The following is a 14,665-nucleotide window of genomic DNA, read 5'->3' on the forward strand; positions in this document are numbered from 1 at the left end:
GGGGGGGGGGGGGGGGGAGAAACCAAACCCCAAAACCCAACCCAAAATGTTTTTTTTCTCTTTTATCCTGGAATATGTTTAAAGTCTTTTAAGCAGTACATTTCATAAGAGGAGAGTTATTGATTAAAATCTAATATACCAGTATCTTAGTTTTGTCATTTCTTCCACAAGGATAAGCAAACCATGAATTCCAAAGCTCACTGAACTAGAAATTCAAAACACAGTTGACAAAAGTTACCATGGCAGGCCCTTCAGCACAGGCTATGCAACAATACACTTTTACAAAGTTAACGACCATAAACACAATGTTCATTAAAGATTTTTTCAACATGGACAGCACAGTACCAGGACAGAATAGGAATTAAAACAAATTAGTTCTAGTATTTCAGGTCTGAGAAAAGACAAAAGTAAATAAAGAGCAAAAACTGCCTACTTACTGTGACATCATTGTCATGGCACATTCTATGGGTGTCATCAATTTCCGGATCACATCCTCAGTAAGGAGCTCAGGGCAGTGAGCAACAAAACTTCTCATAGCTAGTAACAAAATAGTTTAAACAAATAAATATAAAGCACGAGCAAGATACATATCCTAAGAGAATATCCAAAAAGCAGCAATTAAAAATGTTTACTCAAACACTGTGTAACATGTTCATAAAACTATACGCCTAAACCAGGCCACACTGATGAAAATCAGACACATCTTATTTTCAAAGAAAGCAAGGTTGAGATGTTTCAGTTTACGGCACATTTGCAATCTCGAAGTTTGAAATTCTTACCACACAGAGCTCCAGCACGGCCCTCCAGTGTTACTTGCCAGGTAAACGAATCTCCTCTTGCCTTCTCTGCTTCCAGCTCCTTCAGAGAACGTGGAAACACGTTTCGCCATAGCAGCAACATCTTAGGAAGATGATACCGAAAAAAAAAAAAAAAAAAAAAATGACTGTCTAATAAACACCTGTACTTAACTAAGTGTGAAAAACCTGCCATGAAGGCTTTTGCTCTTTAAGCTATTTTTCTCTTATTTTGCTTCTCTTCCTTTCCTGTACTTGAACAAAGAAAAACAAAGGAAATTCTTTCTCATTTCTCATTGAAAGTACTGCAAATAAATAGTATAGGTAAGTCTGTTTCAGTACTAGAAATAGGAAATAGGCAATTCTATACATTGTCATGTATTATGTAACCACTGCCAACTGTCTTTTTATGGGTTTTTTCTGACTTCTAATTTTTTTATGCTATTTTGAAGGCAACCTCTTTAGTCTATCCTAACTCGTTCATAAAATGAGTAGAAAAATAGCTAACAATTACTGATTATGTAACTAGTTTAATGGTCAAGTTTAAAGAAAACTTCTGAAAAAGCTCCAGAAGATCCAGTGCAAGTGCATCAAAAATGTACTGGAAAAGGACAGCCAAAATAGGGCTACACTGTTAGAAAAACAATGACAATAAGCAGGCAAAAAGAGACAATTCAGAGAAGCAAGATGAAACACAAAATGGTATTTGCTGAGAGATCAAAATACCGCAGAATGCATCGAGTTTTATCATATTTTCCAGTACAAAACCAACCCCAAACAACAACAATAAAAATCATTATTGTTGCAAACTTCAAGAGTATACTCATAGCCTCTGATATTTCTGTGGTGGCAGATATGAACATGAGTCTGGCTGTTTTAAAAGACAGCTGAGTGGCTTTTAAACTGGTAATGCTTCTAATCAGTACTGTTGCCTATCCAAAGGCACACATTCAACCTGTTGGAATGTTCATTATGTTTTATTTACAATCCATTTCTTCTGCACCACAGCATTAAGGAAGGAAGGATTATGGGAAATTTTGCCCTCTTCATAGAATGCCAAAAGGCTGGGTTTCTAAAACCAGAGTAGAATTTTTTTTTTAGGTATGACACCTTCACTATCCTTCAGCTTACATAAACACTAATATTTCCCTTCTTCCTCACATAAACAATACCGATGAAATAAATGCAGTAACTTGGTTTCCCTTGGTATAAATACTCCTGTGCTAGATAAAGGACTGATTATATGTAGAGACCATCTGTCACAGTGGATAATCAGAAATGTTGGACAAGCATTAAAATAAAACAAAAAGCAACCATTTTTACAAACCTAAAGTCATAAGTGCTCCAAGTAAAAGCCATCCAGCTTGAGTCCGCTGCAAGGAGAGTCTGCTGTTTTGTGCAGCAGTTCGTAACAGATCCTCAGCAATACTGACCACCATCTACACCAACAACAAAAACCAATGGATTTTAAAAACCTAAATCAAGCCACTGCAAGCTACTGCTACCTATCCATCCTTATAGGCTATATATAAAGATGTTCTCAAATAATTTCAATTGACCTTCCATAAACAATGAATGCAGATTACATTTAATACAAATGATTAGTGTTTTGCATATGACATTACAGACAGCAATATTCTCTTCAGCAGTTATTCATTAATAGGCCAAAATACAAATTTGAAAGAGAAAGGGGAAAAAGCTGGTAAATATTGCAACTGAAATACTACAAACACAAGGTCTGGCCACTGCTCTCCTGCTAGGCACAAGTTGCACAAGTTCAATTTCAGTAATGCTTAAACTCATTACCATGTCACACATTTTGCAAAGCTATTACTTCTAGATGAAAAGGCATCTTTTAGTACGCTCACAGATTAAAAACTCATTATCTCACCTTTCCTTTGGCATGAGGAATACCTAAAGGACACTGATGCACACCACCTAACAAAGCAGCCATTGCAAAACTGTAGCCACTAACAGCTTCAGGGGAGGTCTTCAGATTGTTGAGTCTTTCTGCGCATCTGTCTAAAAATGGAGTCAACTGAAAAGGCAATGCCACAGCTACACACCGCAAGCACCATGCGGCGGCAAGTCGAGCAGCCATGCTGGGATGAAGAAGAACTGAAGTTACTGTCTCCAAGAGACCTACAGAAAAGAGTTTACAGTCTTAAAGTTATGATGAGCTTTTAAATATATGTAGACAAGTAAATTGAATCAATACTAGACAGATAAAATGGAAGTTAAGAAAGTCAGAATTGAAGTACTTGAATTTTATGACCTTGCCTTTTTCTCTAAGGAAAGACAGAAGTGTTATTACTATTATGCTGCTCCACATCAGGTTTTACCAGCAAAGCTGGAGCTGTCAGAGCCATAGCACTGACTTCTACTACTCAGAAAAACTGAAAAGAAGCAGTAACCCTATATAAGGGAACAGACACTGGATGAGATGATTCCTACAGTCTGCTATCTTTTACACAAATTGCCTGTGGTTTTGCTTTGCATTTTAGTCAAGCACGTGCTATAGATATCACTGACCGCTGTGCTTCTGACACAGTGCTGTCTCCCCCATACCAAGTTACCATCCCTCTATATTTTCTGACCCTCCATGCCTAGCTAATCCCACTTCCAAATTGAGCTCTTTCAGTCCAGTCTGTCTCCACATCAACACTTTCCTCAGTCCAGATCTCTAACTCTGAAAACGCTCACTGCAAAGCCCCCACTTCCGCCTCATCTTTTGCTTTCTCTGTAGCTAGTGAACAACTTCTATCTGCTTATTTCATAGCGGCTAGAAGTAACACTGAGATACAGTCCCCGCTGTTATGGGGCACAGCAGCCAGAAGGAATAAATATAATAAGCAAAATCTTTCCCACCCCATAGTTGGAGCAAAATCAGTATGAAGAGAATGTCATATGCATCAAGACAACAACCCACATAATGAAATATTTAACAGAGCTTGCACTTCCATTCGAAAAAACATAGGCACTCACAAACTGAAAAAACTTAAAACTGCAACACTACAGTAGAAACATGGATTCCCATGTTAAAATAAACAAGAGGAAAATACTAGACAAACCCTATTCAACTTAAGCCAAAAACCTAGCTTTTTAAAATGGAACTATCCACAGCTTCATCTAGACAAGATGCTCTTTAACCTACCCACAGAAATTTGATATCTGAAGGCAATACAGCTTTCCAGGAGAAAATATTTCAAACCTTACACAGCAAACCAATGTATTTCCTATAAAGTCATTATTGGAAACAAACCAATGCTAAAAAACACAACTTTACAACTTTACTCACCCTAAAAAAGAGCTTCAGCCAGACTTCAACCAAAACAGTTGCTTAATACTTTGTCAATCTTGAACTAAAGTTAGGGTACTAAACACAATGAACTGGACAAACGTAGCTGTGTGGAGTACTACAGGGAGTGCCAGATTCATCAATTTACTTCCTTCATATTAATTTATTATTTAACTAGATTTAATGATATTTCATATTCATTGCCCAAATGTCTAATTTAAACTATTTAAATGTATTTGCATACCAATAGAGGGTTCTTGAATAAGAGGAGATGCAGTGGCATTCAGACTCTGAACCAGACTACCCAGTTCCTGGAGGGCACACACCATTACATGCTGGCTCGCAGCTACATCAGCAGCTCCTGATTTATTTTCACTGTTAGCATCATTCACTACTGCTTCTGCAGAAAAAAAAACACAAGTACCTTGCTTAACTACCACTTGAATCACACCTGAACATATACACGAGAGACATTTGACATATTTTTGACATAAACCCTGTATTAAAACAAACCCACAAGTTTGGTCATAGTGTGAACTTGCAAAGCAAAGATATTCTGAAGAGAAAGTTTTACAGCTATCAGTCAAACACAATCACTCAAAGACCACGAAAAACAGATGCCCAGCAGTTACTATGGATGGCAGTGCACTAAGAGGTAGAATTAATAGTATAATACAGCAAAAGCAAGTATACACATATACTACATGTGTGTTTTGTATCTATAGACAGTAACTAAAAATATAATCTTGATATATATAGGTTCTGCATATAAATTTGCATGGATATATCTGTAATAAAACTAAAAAAAAACAGATGTTTAGTAAATAATTAATCACAGCCTCTAGTCACCTTAAAGATTTCCAATTAAGTTCCTAGATCCCACTGTAGGATACCCCAGAAGCAGTTAACTGTCACGTCAGAGAAAAGGGCCTTTAGTATCAGCTTAGTATTTATATGCTCAAAAAATGAAACAGTTCTTCCGATCATCCAAACACATAACAGGATTTCCTGCAGGAGGAGGAATTTCTGCAACTGTTTCATCTCAGAAGCAGCATTTCCAATAGAAGTAATACTGGAAGTAATACATATTGCAATGAGAACCCTTTAAGGTTCCACACCTATCCTATCAAAAAATAGTTAGGAGAACCACCTGCAAAATTTTAAAAATCAGTTCCATTTCCATATGTTAAACATTACTTTAAACTCAAGTTAGATGGCAGCAGAAAAAGAGAAGAAACATGTTTGGTAAATGCATCCTTGTGCAATTCCATTTTACTTTCTCAATCTCCAACTCAAATTAACTCATTTCATAAGAAACAAATGCCAACACAGTTTTGTCAGTTCTCTTCTGCAAAGGGGCCACATTTATCTTCTGTAATACCAGTCTTCAGATTACATCTTTGTTTAGCACCTGTAAAATCCAATTGGATTTTACACAAGGACCTATGTACAAGATCTTTAACACCAGCAGTAAAGAATCCTCCACAACATTCAATACAATCTATCCCAAGATAGATTGCAAATGCATGCTTTTCTCCCCACTTCCATTCTAAGAAAATGCAATGTCAAAAGCCATCACAGGATAACAAGCCAGTTTTATACAATCACTTTTCAAGTAGAACTTACATTTTGAATATCATATTTCAAACAGAAAGCAGCTGAATTATCTTTTACCATAACAACAAATTACTCCTCATAGTAGAAGAAAGCTAAAAATGGCTGGCCCAGTATAACGATAGTAACTTTTAACTGGTCTCAAAATAAAATGGTTCTCACCCACTGCCTTCATTTGTTTACCGATGGCTTGACATATATCTTTGGCAGCTGCAATCTGTGCTTTCTCCCCGAGTAAGCTGCCCACAGTTGCTCTCAGAATAAAGGACACGCATCTTCGAGAGTAAACTGCCTCCACGTGGGTCTGAGTTGCACGAGGATGGGAGACCAGATCAAGTACATGTGACAAAAACGTAGCAAAGTTGCGCTCCAACCACTGACCTCCTAATGTTGTAACAAAGACAACGTAGGCCTGCAAATTCAGAAGTTAGATCCAATTAAATCAGAAGCAAAAGACTATATTCATTCACCGAAGACTATAGACTACAGTTGTACTCATGCATAGTGCAATACAGTAGCAATACCAGTTAGTAATAAGCAACCCTAATGAGGCTAAGCAGGATGAATCAAGCAATTAGCCAAGTCATTGCTGAAGCAACTGTTTCCAGTGCCAAGAGTAGCTCCTATACTGTGAACCACAAAATACTCTCTGGATGACAGCAAGAAATATCAGTTCATTGCCCTAAATATGTGTGTCTAAAAATTTTTAAGAACATAACAGCAGCAACAAGAATGTGTTCTAATTCACAATGAGGACAGGGCATTTTCAACAAGTTCACCTGAAAAAGGCTGAGGAAAATAAAAGGGTTTCACAAAATACCCTATGATTAAAAAATCTGGATTCTGGCAATTTACTGCAACATATTGAAATAGATGTCAGAGTGAAGATGCCTCTGAATTTGGAGAGATACTGCTGCCACCTTTCTCTGTGAGACAAGTGGAACATCCACATTCAGCAGATTTCACTTACTCAAGACAGACATATGGAGAGAAGAAACACAGTTTAACAAATTAGGACAGCAAACTTTACCCAGCTGCTGAAAGAGAGCCAGCACACACAAAAGGACAACAGTGTGTCCTCTCTAAAAAGAGGTAAAATTTATATTTGGAGTTAAAGTCTTTAACATACTAAGTTTTCAAATATTTTTGCAAGTTAATCTCACCTAATACACACTGATCAGATAAGCTTTCCTTGGCACATATTTTAATCTATTGTTACTGCCCATCAATACTAAAGTAGCTTAAGTGAATGATACTGCACGTACATCTCACAAAACAGGTAAAACTAGACTTGTAAGTTAACTTATATAGGAGCAAAAGTATGTATTTTTCCTACTAAAAGGGTTACAGTTATGTATAAAAGTCGATTTATTTTAAAGAAAAATTGAAATTACAGTTTACAACAAACCTGGGTAACACCAACTCGCACTTCCCTATTGACAGATCCTCCTACTTTTAACATCTCTCCACCACTCTTCAGGAAACCAGATCCTCCTCGCAGAAATCCTGTGGCCATGAGCTCTAAGACTTCCTCAAGTGTGGCTCTCTTCACATTCTGTCGCATCACTTTTGCCAAAAGAGAAGTAATAATTTAATTCCAAAGTTCCAACCAATACAAGCAATGATCTTGAAACCAGACTTACCAATTCAAAACTGTCTTAAAAACATAAATCTATCCAACATTCAGATAATGGTTTGTTGTCATGCTTAAAAAACAAAGCTACTTTTCCAGGTGACTTTTTGATAGTTTTCTCTCATTTTCTTTGTATGACTGCAACAGGGATTCTTCACTCTACTCTTTTTAGCTTAGAGTTTATAAAACCAAACAATCCACCTACAAGCTTCCATCTACTGGAACAATAATGTGTAGTGCAACACCGTCATGTAACACGATACTGAAGGTGCAGTTAGTCCCCTTGGAAATGGAATCCAGAAAGACTTGTACCTGTTGCTTGTTTTGGTATCAGTGCTGTAGCCATGACTGTCCCCAAAAGCTTTGACACTGCAACTCGCACACCATAGTTTGAGTTTTCCAGAGCTTTAAAGCACAGTGTTGCAACATTCTCTAGTTCAGCCGTCCACATAAACACCGCTTCGTTCTGTAATTCCAGCAGACACTGTAGGGAAAAAAAAGACTTCCTGAGCACCAATTGAGACCATTCTTACCTCTTATCTAAGTATCAGTGTAATTGTCAGGTTTATTCAGCAACTACTTTAATATTTTAAGAGTTAATTTACACACACACACTCTCGCCTTTACCCAGTAACTTAGGTGGGTAAACAATCAGAAGATTCACGGAATAGGTTAACACATAAATAAAGAGGAAATAACTGGAAAAAGAACTATGTTACCAAAACCCTCTCCCACTAAGGCTCACAGCTGATATACTCTATCTCTCATTTGTTTACAAAGTGGAGAAGATGGTATCACAGTACCTCCATTTACATGAAATAAGTCAAATGTCTGAGCCTTCAGTGTCAACAAGTAAAGACTTACCTTGTCCAAGTAATTATCCTATTTTCTATCACTATTTTCTATCATGAACAGCAGATCACAGTTCAACTGCAGGTACAGTCACAGCACAGGAATTTCTAGGACTCACGAGAAATACACCCACCTTAGCCACTGCGCATCGTACAGCCATAGATCTGTCCGTCAACAGAGATCGGGCATTCTTATAAATATCACGGTGACAAGAAGCTGCTGCTCCTCCAAGTCCATTTAGGACTTTCTGTAAACTCATCAGTATTTCACTGCGGCCCTGAGACTGCACACACACAAAACATTTATGCAAAAATGTGAACGCACTACTTCTATCAAGAACCAGGTGCATAGTTCTGCATTTTCCTGCTTTTGTGCAAGAATACTTTTGGAAACATTGACAACAAAGATCACTTAAGTCATATACAGGGGATACCCAGCTGGTTTTATATAGCAGTAAGCACTACACACAGCCCTACTAAATCTGCCTCAGTTGTCACATAAATTAAGATGAGCCCAGGCAATCCAACAAATTGGCCCTAGACAAGATGCTTCTGTCCTGTCACACCATTTTCCTGCTGTAGCCTCAGCAAGAAATTAAAAACAGTTGATAGGAGAGAAGAGGAAGCCCAAGTAGTCAACAGCTTCCTACCACACCTGCACACAGGCAGGTACTTACAGTTGAAGGACATACACACAAAAAAAAAACCACAAACAAAAAACAACAACAACAAATCACACAGGTATGACAGCACAGCCAAAGAAAAGAGCTGCCAGGACAAGATCCACACAACCAGTACTCCTTCCAACTTGTCACAGAATTCAAAAAACCCCAAAACAAACAAAAACTCAACAGAGCTATTTGCATCAGCTCAGACCCATTGACAGCCCAGGACACATTCTCTCAACATTAGCACACACCGTTTTTTTTAGGCCACAATGTATCCTGCTCACATGGAGAAGAACATCTTTGTTGCAAAAAAGTCTTTATTATTCATTTTTAAACAACTGAATGTTTATTCAGGGTACACAAGTAGAAATCCTAACACAATCGTTAGAAATGGTACATATAACCACTTTGCAATTTAATTACTGATGCCACTATGAAATAACTACTATAATATTCATTACAAAACTCTAAACTCTTTGCAGTGAAAATATATGCATGCATTTAACTTGATACTAACTTATGTAAGTGATTTGCATTTTTCTAGGTAGAAGGCAAACAACCCAGGCATTGTGGCAAACACCTTTGGAAGAAGTAGGCTTCAGTTTAAATAGAATCTTTTTTTATATATATATATATATATATATATATATAAAATGTATAAAATATGTAACATAATCTGAAACTTACCTCTGCACTTTTCAGAGACTTTAGAAGATTATTCACTGTTTCAGGAAAAGAACTACCCAGCATTCTGCCCATTTTTTCATAAAAAGCTCCAACACATGCCACAGCAGCCCTATGAAAAAATACATTAATCGGTGTACTCTTTTTCTGTATCATCTAAATGAAGACAACTACTTAAACAGAAATGTATGTTCTGATCATCATTGATGAATAGAAATCTATTATCCACTAGTTATACTGCCTGTTTAACACTGTGCATTTAAAGCATTTTTTGTTTACAAAAGAAGTAACAGAAAAGTTATTACCTTCTACGAACACAAATGTATTTGAACAGATATTATTACAGGATCTACCCACAGAGTGAAAAACTCTGGAGAATACAAGTATATGCTGAAATCTCAGCAAGATTAGAGTTTTGTGTTTCAATAAACTCTTTTCAAAGCACCTGCAAGATAACCCACACCCTTTAATATATCCTGACAGTTTTGTGATACTGAATGAGGGATTTTTTCAAGCTTAAGAACTTAAAATGCATGAAATATTGCATAACACAAGAAAATTTTTAGGCACTGTAAAAATCACCGGATCTACAAACGGTTATATTGTTTTTTCTTGCCCTGCCATCTGAGATTAGGAATATTTTAAGTAATGCCGTACTGCAGTTATAAACACAAAATGCTCCAGGACAGTCATAGAAGCAGCTCCTGAAAACATGCACTTTTTCATCACAAAGGAACAAGGCTTTTTTTTTTAAACTTGAAATTCTTGGGTAAATGACTTCTTAGCAATGTGTTACAACTCATTACAGCCTACTCCTTAATGGGCATATCTCCTACACAATTCTTCTACACAAACATCAAAAACTGAAGTTTGAAATCATATAATAAAAACCCTTCTGGGCTACCACTTGAGTAGGTAACCCAAGTTTCAGAGCATATTACAGTACAAACCCTTCCCACTTATACAAGTTCCTCACAGAGTTACAACAGCTTCAAATAAAAGGACAGTATCTGTCCAAATGGTGACTATTTCAGATTTTATTGTTAAATCCTATGTTAAAATGTCTGAAGGTAAGCCCAACCTGGGGTTCACTAGACACTGTGAACATATGAAGCAATACACGTGGAAAAGTGCTAAAAACAGTTTAAGCAGAAGCTGTTTGTGGCATTAACCAAATTCCTACCAGTAAGACTACTCCTATAAGTAAAGACAAACTGGATCACAAATACATGGACAAACACATCCAAGCAAACAGACCCTGTCTGAGAAACTTGTACAGTATATCACACTAAGGGAACATAAACAGTCAACGCTTGATGGGGTATAAAAAACGGGAGCTTGGTTACAATTCTCTGGGCATAGATAATGCTTTTGACAATCTGCAGGTTCCGTCTCCAGTGGGGTACCTAAGCACCATCAGCAATAATCCCACTGGTGGAATTTCTTCATGGCATTACTTCATCAATGTTAATCTCTCCATGACATAAGCATGTGACGAAACATAAGACAGTCCCTTGCCTAGAGGAAAGGACCTCACTTTCAGACAGCCACGTATGTGTCACCTTTGAGTCCTGTCCCTTTCTCTGCTCTATCAAGCATATGTGAACTCCAAATAAGCATGCAAAATATAAGTAAACATAACGTGCACATATACAGGCAGATTCTTCTGTAATATCCAGAACCCCTTTGCTTAAAAATCACTTCCCTATCACTAATAATGTTAAACATACAGTTTTGTGGGCAGGTAGGCCGCAGTATCATCTTTGCTCTTGATGATGTCATTACACTTGTCAAGCGTCTGAAAAACAGTAAATGTGTCTCCAATGCTGTAGAGAGCAGCAAGATTTTTTGCTAGTAGTTTTCGCGTAGGTGGCCCAGGGGAACTGCTGATGAGTCCTGTTAGCTGTTCTACAAGTTTCTTCTGTTTTTCCTTGACATCTGTCTGTTAATGGACCAAAAATAAGTGAAATTAATCATTTAATCCTGTGTTCTCCATCCAGCACCCAGAAAAACCTACAAGAGATTGAAGTAAATCTTATACCACTCCCACTTGTATGTAATTCAGCAAACTGCTTGTCTCACAGAGATCTGAGATATATTCAAGAACAAGAGACAGATGCTAAATACTCAAATTAGCTGTTACCTTATTAATTTTTAACTTTTAAAAAAATACTTACTAAAAATACAGTAACACCTGTCTAGAACATCATTTAATCCTCTTTACCATCAAGAATCCCTACGCTGAGAGGGAAGTTTTTGCCTTCCGAATATTTAGGACAATCAAGAACTCAAACCAAACTATGCATTATACAACAGAGAGTCATACTGACTGCCTACAATTAAACACTTAAAAGCTATAAACTAATACAGAGGGTCTTCAGGCTGAATCTGAAATCATACAGTTATCACCTGGCCATTACCTGTGAACTTCCTTTAGCATGAAATTAATACAAATGTTTCAGAAAGAAGGGAAAAAAATTACCTTGTTAGCAGCTACCAGCACTTTATCCAAAAATCTTAACCACTCAAAGATAAAGACTGGTCTCTTTGCTTCTGTGATTTGAGCTAATGCTTCCTCGTTCAGTAACAAACTATGAGCCAGCTCCATAACTGGTTAAATTCCAGTTTTATTGTAAATTTGTGTAGCGTTTCTGAAATAAAAATGTAAATATTAGTATAAAGTACAGCAGTACAAAACTTTGAAAATCAAATTAAAATATGAAGATGAAATCTACAGATTACAGTATCATGGTTCCAGACTGCTTAGGCTTGTCTTAACTAAGCAGTCCCACATAAAAACTACTCACATATTTACAACTGAGTACATCCATTAGTATTTCAGAGAACAGAGTTGTTAAATTGTAAAAACAGCACTTATAGGCAACTTCAGAGTGCTAACTCTTAGCCAAGAAAAATATACTGAAGTCCCCGTTTAAAGAAAAAAAAAACACACACAAAAGAGGTAAAGGAGTCACATATCTCCTCTTACATATCACAAAATAAGGACTGTCCCTAATCAAGACTCCTGTCTACACTCCCAAAGCTTGGTCATGAACCTGGCCACCTTCTCAACATCTTCAACAGACAAAGTGAGAAGGAGATAAGCCTATCACAAATAGGAATTTCCACCCATCAAAAATTTGAGAGAACAGGAACAGTGACAGCATTTGCATCACTGACCTAAGACTTCCCAGATCCCACTAGCTCTGCTTTAAGTGCTGGACAAATAGGCCCCCTGAAACCCAGCAAGCCTTATGTGTGACAGCCTGGAATGCAAGTAGCAGCCCAATGACTACAAGTGTCCCCAACAGGCAAAATACTACATATCAAACACTGGAAATCCTGCTCAAACAGTGAATGAAGGGTAGCAACAAAGCACTACCAAAAGCCCACTATCAGTGCAAGCAAACACTCTGCAGACAAATTCACCTTAGCAAACCACATTTACACCAAGTGTAGCTGTTTAATGCAGAACGGATAGAAAAAACTAAAACTTATCTGGAAATCACAAATTTAAGTCAATCATCTTCAGCAAAAAGAAACCCAAAAAGGGGAAAAAAAAAAAAAAAAAAGAGAACCCCAAATCCTGAATGCAGTGATGCTGAAACTAGGATCTCAGGCAAAACAAAAAAAGCAAAGCAGCTAAGGAGTATTATATAAGACATCATCTTTTGACAGCTGCACCATTCCACTTGCACTCTCAAGTGCTCCCAGCTGCTTCCTCATTCATGGTCAAACCCAACAAATTTTTAAAGTCAAATGAATTTTACTTTTTTTAAAAACAGTCCCCAGATTAGACAGTAGTAAAGAGTGAGATATGAATATTACAGCTGTTCTAAATTCACCTTGATGATTTGGTGCTGATGAAAGTAAAGTATCACAATGTCTGTCATACTAAGCATGTTTTCCGCACTATAATACTCTCCACTGCACGCATCTCCAGCAATAGATCAGCAAAGGTGGAAGAGCCGCATATGGGAGCACATACAGCCCTCCCCCAACACCTCCAAAGACATCTTCTAGCTTTTCTTTTTTTGACTATAAAGAATTGAGGAGGTATTACCTACCAATAAGACACAGACACATCACCTTAAAACACCTTTACATGAGAGCAGAGATGCCCGCAATGAATGATGGCACTATGATTCTTTGGATACCATCCCAGAGATTTATGCTGCTTATCACCCCCGCACAGCACAGGAGTACGGTATGACAGCACAGCTCATTACTCATTTTCTTCCCCAGATAAAAAGTTTCACATTTTGCCTGGCCTTCAGAGCCATGAACCCCCTAGGCAGCTTCCACATACTCCCTTATCTCTTCATCTAAATTTAGCAGACTCAAGTTCTGAGCAACCAAACCCACACATACATTCAGCTGCGCCACTGAAGCACGAGGGATGGGATATAAGAACAATCACATGAATATTCAGCTAAGTGAAGGCTCAGTCTAATACACAGCTATGCAAGGAGGCAATCTGAAGCTCACCTACATTGGCTGAAGGTTTGCTCCGAAATTCCGTGAAAAATGCCTATCAAGTTCTACTGATTCTGGAAAGGGCTGGGTCTTACTGCAGATGTTACAAGTAATAAATACATCGTTATCTCCCACAGAACGTAGAGAAAAAGCCTACCAGCGTCAGCTTGCGTCCAGTAAATTACACTGGAGCATTAGAGAGATTATAAAACGTTCAGATGGACTAGAGTTCCCTCCTGTTCTCCAGCTATTTTTCTGTACTCTAGATCAACTATTTGGACCTTCATCACGCAGGAGCTTCAGTGGACTAACTGAAAAAGCTGAAAAACGGGCACGTTTAGGAAAAGCGACATCCTCCTAAAGACCCGATTCAGGTGAAAACCCTGGGTCCTTCTACCTCTATCGGTCCATAAGCTGTAGCACCTCTCCCAGCGCACCCTGCCTGGTTCAAAGCCCCCTCAAGACCGCACTACCGCGGCAGCTATGCGCCAATTTCTGAGCGAAGGAATAATGCCAAAAACGCAGCCAGCAGCCTCCTGCCTCCCGTCCCCCCCACCACACACACACACCCCTCGGGCGCACAGGGGCACGCCCGTCCCCCACACGCACCCAAACCCCGGCGCCTCTCCTCTCGGGGGGGCCGGAGG

General features: G+C 38.1%; 1 protein-coding gene across 2 annotated transcripts in view; it reads right to left on the bottom strand.

Annotated features, from left to right (window-relative positions):
• HEATR5B (HEAT repeat containing 5B) overlaps positions 1-14,144 on the bottom strand; it is a 61,361-nt gene extending 47,217 nt beyond the window's left edge. Inside the window, exons 1-13 of one of the 2 annotated variants that reach the window (XM_026845098.1) lie at positions 13,388-14,144; positions 12,025-12,193; positions 11,273-11,484; positions 9,546-9,654; positions 8,325-8,474; positions 7,652-7,823; positions 7,115-7,272; positions 5,869-6,118; positions 4,337-4,492; positions 2,686-2,936; positions 2,121-2,233; positions 780-931; positions 438-537 (exon numbers count right to left, since the gene is read on the bottom strand). In XM_026845098.1, the coding sequence (XP_026700899.1) occupies positions 438-537; positions 780-931; positions 2,121-2,233; positions 2,686-2,936; positions 4,337-4,492; positions 5,869-6,118; positions 7,115-7,272; positions 7,652-7,823; positions 8,325-8,474; positions 9,546-9,654; positions 11,273-11,484; positions 12,025-12,150 (1,949 nt within the window). In that variant the 5' untranslated portion in view covers positions 12,151-12,193; positions 13,388-14,144. Of the gene's footprint in view, positions 1-437; positions 538-779; positions 932-2,117; positions 2,234-2,685; positions 2,937-4,336; positions 4,493-5,868; positions 6,119-7,114; positions 7,273-7,651; positions 7,824-8,324; positions 8,475-9,545; positions 9,655-11,272; positions 11,485-12,024; positions 12,194-13,387 lie in introns of both variants that reach the window. The other variant, XM_026845097.1, reaches the window with a different exon arrangement.
• Between the last annotated feature and the right edge of the window lie 521 nt (positions 14,145-14,665).

This window comes from Athene cunicularia (assembly GCF_003259725.1).
Source record: "Athene cunicularia isolate RWA chromosome 3 unlocalized genomic scaffold, athCun1 chr3_part1, whole genome shotgun sequence".
NCBI lineage: Eukaryota > Metazoa > Chordata > Aves > Strigiformes > Strigidae > Athene > Athene cunicularia.